At 31.1% G+C, this 16,506-nt stretch overlaps 1 protein-coding gene across 1 annotated transcript; it reads left to right on the forward strand.

Moving 5' to 3' along the window:
* The first annotated feature begins 7,673 nt into the window (after positions 1-7,673).
* LOC123014626 (protein APCDD1-like) lies at positions 7,674-15,541 on the forward strand. Its single transcript, XM_044413835.1, has 4 exons — positions 7,674-7,758; positions 10,679-10,802; positions 13,748-14,019; positions 14,071-15,541. The coding sequence occupies exons 1-4, from the start codon at positions 7,692-7,694 to the stop codon at positions 15,189-15,191; spliced, it is 1,584 nt and encodes a 527-aa protein (XP_044269770.1). The 5' UTR covers positions 7,674-7,691; the 3' UTR covers positions 15,192-15,541.
* Positions 15,542-16,506: the final 965 nt, after the last annotated feature.

Raw genomic sequence — 16,506 nt, forward strand, 5'->3', positions numbered from 1 at the left:
TAAAAAACGTCAATTGTCAAAAAATAAATGTCAACATTTTACGACAGATAGAATTTATTAAACATTTTTCATGTTCCTGGTATCTTATCTTACTTAAAAAAAAATCGCGAGTTCTGGCACACACTGTATGTATGTATAATACTATAAAAGCTTTATTGTTTGTAGTTGTATTTTTTATACAACTACCTAAGATTTCGATATTTTAGCTACATTTATAAGAAAACCTTAAGAAAAAACAAAAATTCCAATTTGATAATTAAAAGCTGTAAAATTTAAAATCATTTTTTTCAAACCGTCAACAGAAAGTCGATTTTTTATTAAAATGAATTAACATTCATCAATTATTTTTTCCTATTTTCCTTTTTCTTGGCGTATCCATTGGACATCAGTAATATAAAAAATTTTAATTTTAAACAGCGTGGTACCAAATAATTGAATTCCTAATTTAAAATAATGTTTCTAAGACAAAATTATTTCCTTCTTATGTTAAAATGAAAATTAACTAGAAAAAACTTAAGAAGACGATTTTTAGATAACAATAATTAGTTTCATTTTTCTTTAAAATAATACGTGCAACAACTGAAAAGTTTTAGTTAAGCCATTTTCCTGTCTTTTCCAACCTTGGGTCTCCCCATCCTTCCCATCTCTAAACGAAAATTCTCACTTTCCTGGCACAATTTGCATGAAAGCGCCATTTTCCCACCTTCCATAAAAGTTTGATCGCTGTAGACCGCTCTTTCCGACAATAAAACGGCGCCTCTTCTCACAATTAATGTTAAATAATTAACAAGATAATTAATAATGAATTAAAGATGCGTTCACGCATCTCCTCGCGAGATGAGATCGATAAGGCGAAGTGTCGCGTGGAGGAGCTGATTAGCGGCGGCCGTGGAGGCGGTCCGCGCCGACGTCGTGACGTCATACCGCCGCCACCGCCCGCCCGTCGCACAAAATGGTTACTGCGCCAGAGTGTGGAGACATGTCTAATGAGGAGCGAGCCGCCGCCGCCACCGCCGCCCCCGGCCTTTTCTCTTAAACGTTATTAAAACTCGGAGAGATGTATGGGCTACCGGCGCGTCCGCCTCAATGACATGCGAGAATCTACCGCCATTAATATGTGACATCGGCGGCGGGAGCGGCGGGGGTGGCAAAACAAAAGAGCGATTCGAAGCAATTATTCAAAAAATTAACACCAATTTAGATTGTTTTTTGTAATTATTACTTTATGAACTATACCTACAAAAAAGTTTCAAAACGTATCTTCAGTATAACTCAATAATTTGAATTTGTCAAGAAATTTACAAAAATCTAAAAATTTATCAAACATAATTATTTTTTTCGGACAAGATCTAAAAAAAGTTGTTTGACTTTTTGTTTAAGCATTTTAGAACGAATTACAATTTTAATAATAATTTTTGTTTATTTATTTCTTTTTCTAGTAGATAGATATTTTTTTTTTCTTTTTACTCCGCTTTATACACATAATAGTTTATTTTACCCTTTTACAGAACATATCCAAACAATAAATTGAATCCAAATTTCCACAGAGAACAATTTGAGTTTTATTCAACAAATATTAATTATTCTTTTATCAAAGCTTATTTTTGTCTCCATTTTGATTCTGTGGTAAACATATTAACGAACACGACCCCATCATGTGAGATGTCTTAATAGTCAAAAGACGACTAGATCAAATTTTGACTTTTAAAATTAACATTACTGTTTAAAAAAAGCATAAAGAAGGCAAATTACAAAAAATATATAAAAACTCGTTTTATAATACCTTGAAACCACTCGTTTTTTAAACTTGAATTCGTGTTTCAAGACTGGTCTTATGACACTTGTCTTTTAATATACTATTTTGTTATTTATTTATTAAATTTTTGAATTTTTATATTCAATTTTATTTAGAATTTTTTTTATTTCTTTTACTTTTCTTTGTTATTTTTTTGTAAATTTGTCTTTTTATTTTGTTTCCAAACGTTTATGTTTTTAAATAATTTACTAAATAACTAACAAAATGGCTTCTCTACATTGTTATTCAACAAAATATAAAGCTGGTAAAACATTTTTAAAAAGCTAATAAAAATCAAGTGTGTTTTTACTACTACTACTTTTTAAAAACTCATTTCTCATTGAACAGATTAACAATTTAGGATATAGCTTTCTTGTTTCCTCTTTTAATAGACTATAGCAAAAAAACTTGTAAAATTATTTTTCCAACAGAAATAAATAGAGTCAAAGTGCAAAATTTAAACCCTCATAACTTAGAAATTTTTATAGATAATTTTTTTTCTCTGGGGCGCGAGTTCTCGCGCACGCTGTATGTACATAACACAAAAAAATTTGATCTTGTATTAAAATTTTTATTGAGAAATTGAAAGCTTCTTGTTTAAAAATTTTAAAGAGAGTGGTTTAACTATGTTAAAAAAAAATTTTAATATTTACGATTACCTGAGACCTTAAAGTATACCTAATTTGAAAAATAAGTGGAATTGCACAATGTTAAGAAGAGCTCTTTATTGGACTTACAGAATTATTTCCTCTCTGTCTTTGAATCGATATTCGCGTTTTCTCTTTCATACAATTAAATAAAAAGGAACTAAACTTTTTGGTTCGTTTTGGTTCAAAAACTACAACAAAGCGTGTGACAAAAATATTTACTGATTTCGCTTTATCTACTTCAGAAAGATTTTCTTAATTAAAATTAGATTTATATTACCTTTAATCCGGTATCTGGGATAAATAAGAAACTTATAAATTTTTAAATTTTTGATTTAAATAGTCAAATGAATCAATTATTCTACTTTTTAAACTACTTTTCAAGCTTAATTCTCCACTTTAAATACCACGCCTTTAAAAAATATCAACAACTTGCAAACCGAGCAAAACTTCTCACCGGAGCCTCCGCCATGTGGAGCAAATCCTCACTTTGGCAAGGTAAAAAACCGACTAGCCCTAACCTAGCCCAAGCCTCGTCCCGACCATCAAAAATCGAATCTATCGATTGATCCCCTCGCTGTTTCCGATCGAAAAAGCTGCACAACGACGAAATTGAACATTCATAAAAAATATCACCCCACGTTTTTTGCACCCTTCAAGTATCGCAACCCCTGTTTTTTTCACCCTCGTGTGCCGTGCGGCGGAGAATCGGTTTTGTGTTGGCCGAGACGTTCCTTTTTTACCGCCGACAACAAAACGCAAAAATAACGAATTTTTATTCAAAATGAGAATTTACCAAGATCTCATTACGCTTGTTTACCAATCGTTAAATCGAAAAAATAATTGGAGCAATAAGAGAATGTAACGATAATTGACAGATGACAGAAAAATTTCACCCAGAAGCGAATTCCGAAGCTTCCAGAATGCAAATATAGTATTTTTTTACCCTAACGAAGCCACCCTCGCTTTTTTCACCCTCAAGTCAATGCGGAGTGGCGCTTAAAAGTAGTCGACGTGCTTTTAAATTTCGAAAGGTTGAAAAGTGCGCACGGCTCACAAGGGCGGCTTCAATCTTCCCTAACTCGAAAAAAATCTATAATGGTGTATATGTGTATATAAGATATGCTAGTTAGAAGGAAGGAAAAGAAGTTTTGATTGCTTCATTCGCGGCAGATCTCACCGATTTTAACGAAATAAAAGCAAAATCCACATTTCAACTCAAAAACACAGCAGGAATAACCGAAAATTTATTGATTAACATAGAAAATTACACAAACAATACAAAAATTTTAGTTAGTTTTGATTTTAATTTTTTTAAACAAAATTTTGTATTAATTATCTATGATAGTTGAAACTTATTTTTAAAACCACAGTAAATAACTTGATAAAAAAAAGTTTGAATAAAAGTTTCTTTTCATAGAAGAAAAAAAACGTGGGAATTGGAGCCCAATGTTCCTGTATTTATTTTACATTTTGCATGCAATTATTTGTATTAAGATGCGAGAAAATCTCACCGTGTGTTGCAGTATTGGAATAATGCAATTTCGAGTATAAATATGGTTTTGTATGATAAAACTAAAAATGGGATGAGTCTGACTGTCGGTGGATGACGTCGTGTTATTCTGACGGGACAGGCGGCCTGTTCATGCGTGAACTTTAAAAGCTCGCTGTATGAGCTTTTTATACTTGAAAGCTCATGACAGTTACAGCTATGTTGAATTCCAGCGAACTGATTTCGTTTTAATGCGACGAATCGAAGTGATATTTTACCGACAATTTTCGATAAATAAACCCAAATAAAAGTAGTAGCACGAAAAAGTATGCTAGAATGCAGCGAGAAATGCAACAACGTCTGCTCTTGTGTTTCAAATGCGAATTTATGACCTCTTTCGACTAGTTTTTAAAATCACTTTTCATTTTATGGTCAAATAAAGTTGGATAAAGCTCATTGGAAAGAGATACGACCGGAAAGGGATACAGAAAAGGGGGCGACATCTACGAGAAAATGTGCAAAGGTTTAAAGCTCAACAGCAAGCGAGAAATGAGGAGAAACCTGCAACGAACTTTCCACTTACAGAAATCTGATCAGTGATCACAGTTCTAGAGTTTCTTGTGGGTGGACGAAAATAGACGGAAACTGCAAAAAAACATTCATGAAAAACAGCTAGAAATAAGAATAAACTTTCAATGAAAAAGTACAGTAATTAAGTTTTTGAAAATACTTCTTATATCTTGTCTCTAGTTCCTAAGTGCTGTAATTTAAAAACTGAATAACTAAATTATTAAAAAAAATCATTATAAAAAAGAATAATAAAGAATATAATAAACTTGAATTTAAAGTTTATTTTTTGAGGTGATAGCCGAGAAGCGAAATCCTAATACGAGTATGTGTGTAAAAAAATAACTTTAGTGTTCAGGTGTAAATTACGTTTATACTAAAATCGCAATTTTTTAAATTATGTAAAAATTTCATATACTATACAACAAACATTGCCCTTTTTACGGACTATTTTGTCTACTTTACGGACGATTTCAATTACTGACATAATAATATGAGTCCGGAAAAGTTTTTTTTTATAGACTATTTTGTGTTACTTTTACGATTTATAAAAAGTGAGTAGTTAAGTACATACAGGTGCGCCAAACAAAAATGTCATGTAAGGTGAGATACTAACAACATGGAAAAAATGTTAAAAAATTCTATCTATGATATAAAAATGTTGAAGTTATGAGAGTTTAAATTTTGCGCTTTGACTCCATTTATTTCTGTTGGAACAATTATTTTCCAAGTTTCTTTGCTACAGACTATTAGAAGAGGAAACAAGGAAGCTGTATACTAAATTGTAACTCTGTTTAATGTTATTTGTAGATTTTATTGTCAAAATTTTTGTACCTTTACTAAATAATTATAAAAAAAAACATATACAAGATCATTAGTATCATTAAATAGACATATAAAAATGTTAAATATCAAAAATTAAAGTCAAAATTTTTTGACACAGAAACATTTTTTCCATGTTCCTGGTATCTTATCTTACTTGAAATTTTTCTTGGGGCGCGAGTTCTGACACACCCTGTATACGTGTTTCAAAATGATTTTCATCTAGTTGCTTATAAAATTTCTTTACATGACATTTTTCTGTGTCGCTCTACTCTTTTTGAACCAGAAATTCTCTCAGCAGTGACAGCTGTCAATCAAAATAAATTAACATTTAAGGTTAATTAGATTCGATGTTTTTTAAAGCAAAATTTTTGATATTACATGGTAATTCCATAGACGACTAGACAAAAATCATTTTAAAACACGTTGTATTTTGAAAATAAAATAATAGTAAAATAATTTATAAAAAGTATTTTTTAGAAAAACTTAATACTTTGGAGTACTTGGAGCTGATTTTTCGATTTTCTTAATGAGATTAACAAAACATAAAAATAATAGTATATTATGTTATTAGGAGTAAATGTGAGTTTATGTGGCGAAACTGAACGTAATTCAGCTGAGCTACAAAATCACTTTTACTCCGAATAACATATATTATTTTATCCGCAAAAGTATTCACATTAAGAGTATAGAGCGTCACTATAAATAACAAGTAAATGTACAAAGTAATCAGAATGCTTTGCAAGTGATGAAAACAATACATCATTAACAAGGCTTATAAACAACATCACGCGTCAGTATCGAAATTTTGTGTTAAGATTTTAGTTTTTATTAATTTTACTAGTGCAGTTAGTAGTGCAAAATGTTGAATGCTGATACGCCTAAGCCCAAACATAGAATTTTTTTTCCATGACTAAAAAATAAAACTTTTAATTGTGACATTTAGTGATCACCTTTGTGATGTTTGCAAATAAAAAAATTGCGTTAATAATAAAACGAAACAAATGGAAATTAGGTTATAAGACCTCAAACATGTTTTTGCATTTAAATAGGACATTTTTTTATATAAAAAAATATCATAAATCACTGTTAACGACATTTATGTACGTTTCTAGAATGGGTAAGTTGTGTATATTTAATCTTATTTTTATCTTATAACAAAAAAATGCAAAAAACGAAAGTAATAAACGTTTTTTTTAAAGAAAAATTCACATATTAACATAATTAATTAAAACCTGGTTCAGACTTTTTTGAAAATATAATTTTTTTAAATTCTTTGATCGAATAATGAATGCAATTTAGAAACGTTTATTCAAAATTATGAATCACTTCACCCCTTCGTTATCAAATCTATTTATTTAATTTTTTTCTTCTTTGAAGTCACTCTTGACATTTCGCGTGCATGTCCACTCCGGTGACAAGACACGCATTGAATAATTAAGACAACCGCAGTAAATTATCCACAATTAAATTTCTAACTCTTTCTTTGAACAAATTTGAGGATAATCCCGAGTTCAAAAATAACCAATAAATCATGTTATCAACCTCGAAAAAAACTTTTATATTTCCAACACGCTCTTAAAGATCAGACATTGTAAATCACAAAATTCACTTAAAAGAAACGTAACTATTATATAAAAGTCAAGTTTTATTTATATTCGTTTCATTTCAGGGACGTTCTCGTGAAATCGCATCGTAAATCAAAACGTTCGAACGTTTGGAAGTCATCTTCTCAAACAAATAGACACTCAAAGGCAGGTAGAAGTTACCTTTTCTAAATGCCTTCTTTATATCCAAAATTCAACCATGAATATTTCATCTCCGCGGGAGCGCTCCATGCAATCCCACAGGCGACTCGTCAAAAGGCAAAGTTAAAAAAAATCATTTCTAAATTAAAGACAACAATTTTTTGCTTAGTTTTTCCTTTGACTTAATGCTTTTCTATTGACGCAATATCGTGTGGAAGCAAGCCGCTCATACCATCACAAGTTTTAGAAAAAAAAATGTAAACTTTAAAAAAAAATTACATTTTGTCAATAAATTAGGAAAAGTTTCGACTGTAAAATTTAGGATTCTGCTGTTGATTTGTTATCGTATCATATCATTAATTTAACTATTTTGGATAAAAATAAACTCTTAAGTTCAATTAAATTTTTTAATTGTTTTTTTTTTTTAATTTTCTGTTACAAAATTCAAATTGAAATCTGCTGTTGATTTGTTTCGTTTGGGCGCCGCCTCTGCTAACGAGGTTCGTGTAACCTGTCAGAAGTGACCCCCCGCAGACTTGACAAGAAGGAAAAAGGCACCAAGTGGTCCCTCGTTTCCGATTCATTCTCGTTCAACCCTCCGTTTCGTGCGGACCAGTGGCATGTGCTCGTGCAAAAAAGGATTACTCGCGATGTTCACCACGTGGATATTCCTGGTCCTCGTTTACGGTAAGCCAGCTTTCAAATCGAACGTTTTACGAGCGAATAATGAGCAAAAAGCGCGACCGTTCGGGCTTTCGGTAATAACATTCGATATTCGAAACCGCAGGAAGTTGACGGTGTTTAGCGGTGATTTATGGCGGGGGCGGCGAACAGGAGGCAGATGGTCGTTCGCCAAATTGAGGCTGTTTCGAGCGAAACGAGACCATCTGGAGAAAGATAAACAGAATTAACAGAGCTTTGAAAGCGTTTCATTTTTGCGCGTTTTGACGAATGTTCAAAGTCGAGATGAGGAGAAAAAGTGTTTACAAAAGGAGGTTTGGCGCGCCGAGGTATTTCGGGATTATTATTTTTGCCTAGAAATGTTTTTTTTTTTAAACGTCTTCTGGTTCTGGTTGTTTAGTCAGATGGTTGGCACCGATTTGGTACTACTTTCGGAGTGACAGTTTGGGAAAAAACGAAACCATAAATTAAATCAGAGTCAACAAAAAGCACCTGCTACTGGACACCCATAAATCTTCCTAATTTACAAGTGTCTACATTTTTTTAATTAAACTTTAAATTAAAGTTGTCCATATTAAATTTCCCAACTAATAGACTTGTTTTAAATTAATAACATATTTTTATATTGACATTTTTTGCCCACCATTTGTGTAAACTTGATTTAAAACGGATAATATGGTGTTTTACCACTCGCGCCCCAGAGAAAAATGTAATTTTTTTTAACAAATTCTATGTGTAAAAAATCATTTATTTTTTGACATTTGACAATGACAAAAACATGAAATAGGATCAAAGTGCAAATTTGAATTTACATATTGAAATTGTTATACTTTTTTTTACATTTTTTCTATATTTCTGGTATTTTACCTTGCTTGGCATTTTTCTCTGAAGCGCGAGTTCTGAAACACTCTGCATGGCATTGGCATGTATTAATACAAAATGAATTTTATTAATATCATTAATAATATTTAATTAATTAATTAATTCAACTATATTTAAAAAAAAGCAAGCAGTGAACAATTAAAGATTTAATTTTTTGTAATTATTTTTTTTAATTGTTATTACAAAATTAAAATCACAATTCCTTTAAACACTATTTTAAAGTAGCTAATTAAACTAATTTTTGAATACCTAAGTATTATTTAATTCAAATTCAGTTAAAGTAAATTTTAAATTATTCTTACTTGTGGTTATATTTTTATTTTGTTTTATGGTTGTTTATACAGAGTGGTTATAAATGATTTTCATCTAGCCATCTGTGAATTTTCCATGTAAAATAAAAAATGCCGCTTTACGAAAATAGGGGTAGCTACTTGTTTTAACTCAAAATTAAAAAATCGCCGTTTACTAAGCGTCCACTTCGAAAATAGACTTCAATTATAAACTTGTTTTCTTCCAAAGTGTACATCATTATCAATTATTATTGGAAATTAGTTGAAACAATAAAAGTTTAATTAACAACCATATATTGATAACTAATAAGTGACACTAATGACAGAACTAGAGCTTTCAAAAAAGTAGTGCGGCACAAATAAAGTTACATGCAAAAAAATTCCAAAGCTAGCTAGATGAAAATCATTTATAACCACTCTGTATTAAATACAGGTATGTTCAGATGTTAATAAAAACTTACACCACGTAAATAAGAAACAATATTGTATTACATAAAGAAAAGAATTAATAAAATGAAAAAAAAAAAGAAGAAAAATAATGAATAATACAAGAAAATACAAAAATGTATTTACTGATCAAAATAAAACACTTTCAAAGTCTAAAAAAAGAAACGAAAAAAATGTCGTTTTATTGAAAAAAGCGGTTAGGTACATTTTTTTTATTCGTTGTGATCAACAAAGGGAAAAATTAAATCTACTCAGCAAAACCTGCTTTCCAAAAATTAATTTTTTTGTACTGTAAAATTATATATGTATATTTCCACGTTATACATACATAATTTTTTATGCTATACTGCTCTTACGAAAAAATAGAGCGTTTGCTGATGGTATAAATTGAAAACAAACATTTGATTTTTGGTAAATTGTTAAATTTGTTCACAAATTTCAAATAAGGACAAATAATTACATTTATTACATAAGAAAAGTGTCAAATTTCACCAAAATGATATCAAAAATAAAATAAAGAAAAAAATTCAAACAGCTTTATCCAAAAATATATTTGATTGCACAAAAAATGATGATTTTTATGTAAATAAACAAAAAAAAGTGTCAAGAGTGTTGAGTACAGAATATTTGTTTAAAAAATCAAAATTTCTTGCAATCGGAAGTAAAACCAGAAACAGAAGCCAGCTTACAGTGTTTTACTGAAATTGTGAAAAAGTTTCTTCTATCACATAAAGAATGTCCTAGAAAGGCCTGTTTAGGCTTTTAATTGTACTAAAAATTAGTCAAAAGGCGGAAAAGTAAGGATTTAAAAATGCGCTTTCTGATAGATTTTTCAAAAATTTTGGCCCGTCAATCACTCTCCGGTGCATTCCTTCCCACAAGCGACAACATAAACAGAAAACCAGTAGTGCTAACACCGAGAAAAAACCAAAACAAACGTTTGTGTATTTAAAGTTCCAATTTTAAACATCGTGTAACTTCTTGCACCATGTCCGTGTTCGTGGAGCAATTAACTCCCAAACGGATAAACTTCCCCTGTCCCATGCCCAAATAGATAAAATCCCGAAGCTTAGTTTAAACAAACACACACTCGACGACGAAAATCTGGTTTGGTTTTCGAATCTCGTATAAATCAATCGTCGTGAAGGTACAATGCAACCGAAAGACTTGTACCAAAAATAAATAACGTTTTTAAGTGGCTTGAATAATCAAGTCGAGACCTTTTCCCAACCAGAAAGGCATTAAAAGTCAACGAAAAAAAACTCACCCTCGCAGCATGCTTAATATTAATGGTCGGGGATTTATAGAAACAGATGCCATGGGGGAGCTGACCAAGTGCGAGAAGGTCGAGACCGTGGCCGCCTGGAGGGACCACAACACCGTGGTGGTGACCTCGCTGAAGACGCTTTCCGGGACCTGGATATCTGAAGGGTAACACTCTTTATTTATTTACTCTAGTTTATTTACATTTATGTCCATATTTCATTCAATTAACTAGATCTGGACTATTTCTGGGTGTTTATGACATAAAACAGCCCATAAAGATAAAAATAGTTTATTTAGGAGAAATTTCTTTCGATTAGTACCAAGATTTTAATCAACAGGTGGTCAAGATTAAACAACCTTCTTGTACCTTGTTTGTACAACCACCCGCAGTTTTAAATATTATCCGGTCGTACCTGTCGTACCTATTGTCAGATTTTGACAGTTATTTATGATGGACCATTAGCATTTCCGACGATGTCATCCCTTATCAATGCTTGAAATCGGCTTCGAGGAATTTTCTCTTTATTTAAATAACTTGTGGCTAGCAAAACGGCTTCCTGTCGCGGTGCATACATTATTTTTTCTATTCATAGAGCCAGTTTTGAGGAATTTAACAATGTTTCTGTCTATTAAAAAAAAAAAAAATAGAAACCAAAGAAATACAAAATTGAGGATTTTATAAACTACTATTTTAAACCATTTGCTTAGTGTCTATAATATCCGTTTCAAAACGTAGTCAATGTCAAATATTTAAAATAGTTGAGAAATTGTCAGAATAAATATTTAGTTGTTTTTAGACTGATTGTACTGCTTCAAATTAAATACATTTTTTTCTTTTACTTTTTGTAGTCGTACTAAAAGAATCTGCAATTTAATGCATTTTAATAGTTTTTAGAATTCATTCAACGCTAATAATAAAGAATATTACACCATTTTATTCAGAGTGATTTAATTTTATTTGTCAAAAATAGTGAATACTAATAATCATTTACTCGCAGGGCCGTTGGTCCGTTGTTGGTCCATGAAAATGAAATGAAAGAAGACGGATTGAAAAGCAAAAATCTCACAGTACACGTTTTTATTTTAAATTGAAATAAGAGATCCTAATTAAACATAAAAAAAATACAAATTAACTCACAAAAGTAACAAAAAATAAAATAAATTTTTAATACTTTTTATTGTTACAAATTTAAACAGGAGATTCGTTTTTAAAACAAAAATTTTCTATGAACATATATCGAGAAATGCTACGCAAGGGATGCGTCTTTTAATAGGTTTTTTTTAATATTTCCGAAATCATTTTAGAAAAAAATTTCAAAATTTGCTACAGATGATAACTTTTATACACCTAAACAGTACAAAAATAAAATGTTGAAATTTTTAATTAGGTGCTTCCTAAACTAGATGGGATTAGGGTAAAAATTTACTCTATTTTGCCAGTGGTTTCTTGCCACTTTCAGCAACAAAATTTCATAGTTTTTCATAAAAAAAGGTCTTTTGTGTTTTTCCAATACAATTTACGGATTTTTAGTAAAAATTGCTTTAAAAATTTGTTACAGACCATAAACAGCATAAAAATTAAATTTGTTTACCGTTTACCGTTTACCAAATTTTGTAATTTTATCTATTCTGAAATATTAGGAAAAACCCTTTAAAAAACGTACCTTTTTTAGGGGGTGTAGCTCCTTTTCATAGCATTTTTCAAAACACTTTTATCTTAAAATTAAATATTCTATTAACTATTTAAATTTGTACCTAACAATAAAAATGAAACACTGTATAATTAACACATGAAAAATTAATTCACAAAATTTTTAAATTAACTCATTAAAATAACAAAAAAACTAAATTTTTAACACTTATAACACTATATGTATAACAAAGTGCTCAGCATTTGAAGAACCCCTTAGTCCCCCCCCCCCTTAGGTACGGCCCTGTTTACTCGTACGTATTAAGGAAATAAACAACTATTTTTTGTAGGTAATTTTTATTCTAGAGATTAACAATCTTTATTCCAGAGATGCATATAAAACATTCCTCCCAACAGACTAAATTAAAATAATAAAAAAATAAATTTGTCAAATAATATCAAATAATTTGTCAAAATATTTATTAAAAAAAAATCGGTATCAAGGACTTTGTTTATGTCAAAAACACTCAAAAGATTCGATTTATTCAATTCCAGTTTATTTTAAGTGTAAAATCGGTATTTTATTTATTTTATTCCGAAGAGAATAAAGTGTCAGATTATTAATTAAAAGCGAGCAAAAACAAATTGGTGTTTCTAATAGACATTTCTGGCTAAATGTCTTCTTTTATTTAATTTAAAAAAAATAATTAAAATTCTCCTTGGGAACTGAACGGCTTGTTATTTTATTAGAAGGCGTAAAATTAAAAATGGCTAAAAAATCGCAATTTTACGAAATTGTTACTTAATAAATTTTTAGTTAGTATAATATACAGGGTGCGCCAGAACTCGCGCCCCAGAGAAAAATGTCATATAAGGTAAGATACCAGCAGCATGGAAAAAATGTTAAAAAAAAATTATCTATAAAAATTTCGAAGTTATGAGGGTTTAAAGTTTGCTTTTTGACTTTATTTATTTCTGTTGGAAAAATAATTTTACAAGTTTTTTGCTATAGGCTATTAAAAGAGGAAACAAAGAAGCTGTATCCTAAATTGTAACTCTGTTTAATGTTATTTGTGGCTTTTATTGGCAAAATTTTTGTGCCTTTACTAAATAATTGTAAAAAAACATATACAAGATCATCAGTATCATTAAATAGACATAAAAAAATGTCAAATGTCAAAAAATAAATGTCAAAATTTTTTGACAGATAGAATTTTTTAAACATTTTTTTCATGTTTCTGGTATCTTACCTTACTTGAAAATTTTCTCTGGGGCGCGAGTTCTGGCGCACCCTGTATAGTTAGTTTTTTTACGAAAAAATTTACCGAGTAAAGAGACTTTACTAACGAGTTACATAAAAAAAAATTTTTCACGTCCGTAATAAAAAACAATTTCTGACAAATGTCATAGCAAAAACAGCTTTCTATGTTTTGTCTAAATATTTTGCGTTAAAAAAATATTTTTTTTTATTATTTTTCAGATGTGAAACCAGGCCCGGCCCCGAGTACGTCCTGCGGGCCTACACTTTTAACCCCGAGGGCACCTACAATCTAATCCAACACCATTATTGGGATGATTCTTGCTCTTCACCTAAGTTAACCGTAATTTCTCACGGACGACTCAACTTACGCAACTCTTTGGTCCAACCAGAGGCCTCAAATGGACTCGCCAAACCCACAAATATCACTGTTATACCCCAAGACAGTGCTGCAGCTGAAGAATTAATTAAACTCGTATCGCAAGAATGTCCTGGTTAGTGTCAAAATTCTTATTATTTCCGTAAACTCTAAATTTGATTTTTAGGCCAATACTGGAAATCATGGCGCCGAAATGTGGAACACTTGGTCTACGACCATCGACAAGAACGCCGAGGGACCTTCAACTTATGGTCACACTCCTACCAAGCCATCACCAATCACCACCCTCTCAACAAACCCGAGTTTCCTCAAATTTCCGGCGATGTTTCGTGTCTCGGGTCCCTCAAATGGGCCTTCAACGAGCTCAAACTCCTCAAAATCCAATTTCGGCCTTTGTACAACTCCCGGAAGAGTTCGAAAATAGTCGAAATGGAGTTGTTACTGGGAGACATTCATTCGAATAAGAAACGACGGGAGTTTTACTCCCCTACAAGCTTCCAACCCCCTTTGTTCAAACAAACAAAGGGTGAAAATATAACAGTGGCGAAACACCAGTTTTTGGTCAAAAACCCCAACACTTTGACTAATCTGATCACGAGTCAGAGTCCACCCCACTTGATCGAAAAACCGCACCTCCCACCCTATATCTGGGGCGATTGGGTGTCCACAAGGTGTGAAGTACGACCCTTGGACGTCTATTTATTGCGACACTTTACGTTCCATGAAGAAGACCATCGATGGGTCGGCCACCATAAATTTTTCTCAGACCCCTTCTGCACCTACCCCAAATTTATAATCACAGCCACGGGCCATTTCACACTCGTGGGTCCAAGCGAAACCATGAAAGGTGTCTCAGATATAGATTTCCAAATCGAGAGAGCCACTCTCACCGCGCTCGATCATCGAATCATCACTGAAATGCGTTTACCGGGACTTTGCGGGCTGGGTGAGTGGAAAGTGAACGTTCCGAAGGAGTTGGCCACGACCAATGGGTGTATTTCCTTGGGGGTGTTTATACCATCGGTGAGATTCGACGTTGTCAAAGTCGAAATGGATTACAAGGGGGCGTGGTTGTTGTTTTTGGGACAAGCCGATACGAATAATTTGCCTCAGGATGAAAGGCCAACTGCGTTTCAGTTGCCGATGGTCAAGTGTGGGGAGAAGGTTTCGTTTACGGAGGATTTGAGGGAGAGACTGGGAAGGGAATTTTACTTTGGGGGTGGAAATAGGCTTGGGGGCTGTTGTATTGTTTTCGTAGTCGTCAGATTGTTATTTCTATTTTTGTGATGTTTGCGAAAAAAGTAATAAGACAATGTAAAATATTTTGAAAAATAAAGAGAGAGAAAGAGAAAGTGATAGAGAGGGAAGTAAGTGTGTATTGTATATAATGTATGTTTGTATAGCTTATAACTGTTTAGTTTAGATTTTTATTACATAAATACTGTTGTAATAGAGGGACAATATTACCAGTGATAAAAAAAAATATTATGTGTATTTATTTGTAAAATAAAAATAAATTACATGTTTTGATTTTAATTTAAAGACATTTGTATATAATAAACGAGTAATTATTTGTACATATATTTAATAATCCAAATATGTGCCATCAATATGAAATTTAAATAAATACGAGTAGTTTGTTATTTTTATTTATTCTTCTCCCTGTATAAATCCAACTTCTTTAAAAAGATGGACACATTAAAAAACAAAAAAATTATGTTTTGAAATTAAAAATTTAAATTTTTATAATATCCTGAAAGTAATAGACAGTTTTTGACTCTTATGTTACTAAGAAACAAAAGGGGAGTCTGGTCAAGTGGTAAATGTACAATAATTTTGCATTGAGAATCATATAGAGGTCATATAGAGGTGGACCCCAGAGAAAAATATCATGTAAGGTAAGATACCAGGAACATAGAACAATGTTAAAAAAAATCTGTTTACAAAAATGTTGAATATATGAGAGTTTAAATTTTGCACTTTGACTCTATTTATTTCTGTTGATAAAATAATTTCTCAATTTTTTTTTATACAGGGTGCGCCAGAACTCGACCCCAGAAAAAAATGCCATATAAGGTAAGATACCAGGAACATGGAAAAAATGTTAAAAAAATTTATCTATAAAAATGTCGAAGTTATGAGGGTTTAGGTAAAGTTTGCATTTTGACTCTATTTATTTCAGTTGGGAAAATAATTTTCCAAGTTTTTTTTGCTATAGACTAAGGAAAGAGGAAACAAGGAAGCTGTGTTCTAAATTGTAACTCTGTTCAATGTTATTTGTGGCTTTTATTGGCAAAATTTTTGTACCTTTACTAAATAATTATAAAACATTATAAATTATAAAACATTAAATAAACATAAAAAATGTCAAATGTCAAAATTTTTTGACAGATAAATTTTTTTAAACATTTTTTCCATATTCTTGGTATAAATAAATAAAAACAAGTAGTAGTAGAATCTATAGTTTACCTAATACAAAGGTACCACCATAATAAGAAAACATTGAAAATCATCAAAAACGACCTAAAAGTTAGATATGATCAACTTCAAAAAACTTAAAATTAATAAAAATAATATACTTTGTATAATAAATTACTCCAGA

This window comes from Tribolium madens, unplaced genomic scaffold (genome assembly GCF_015345945.1).
Source record: "Tribolium madens isolate multiple individuals breed KSU strain unplaced genomic scaffold, Tmad_KSU_1.1 Scaffold_97;HRSCAF=244;Tcas5.2_LG3a, whole genome shotgun sequence".
Lineage (NCBI taxonomy): Eukaryota > Metazoa > Arthropoda > Insecta > Coleoptera > Tenebrionidae > Tribolium > Tribolium madens.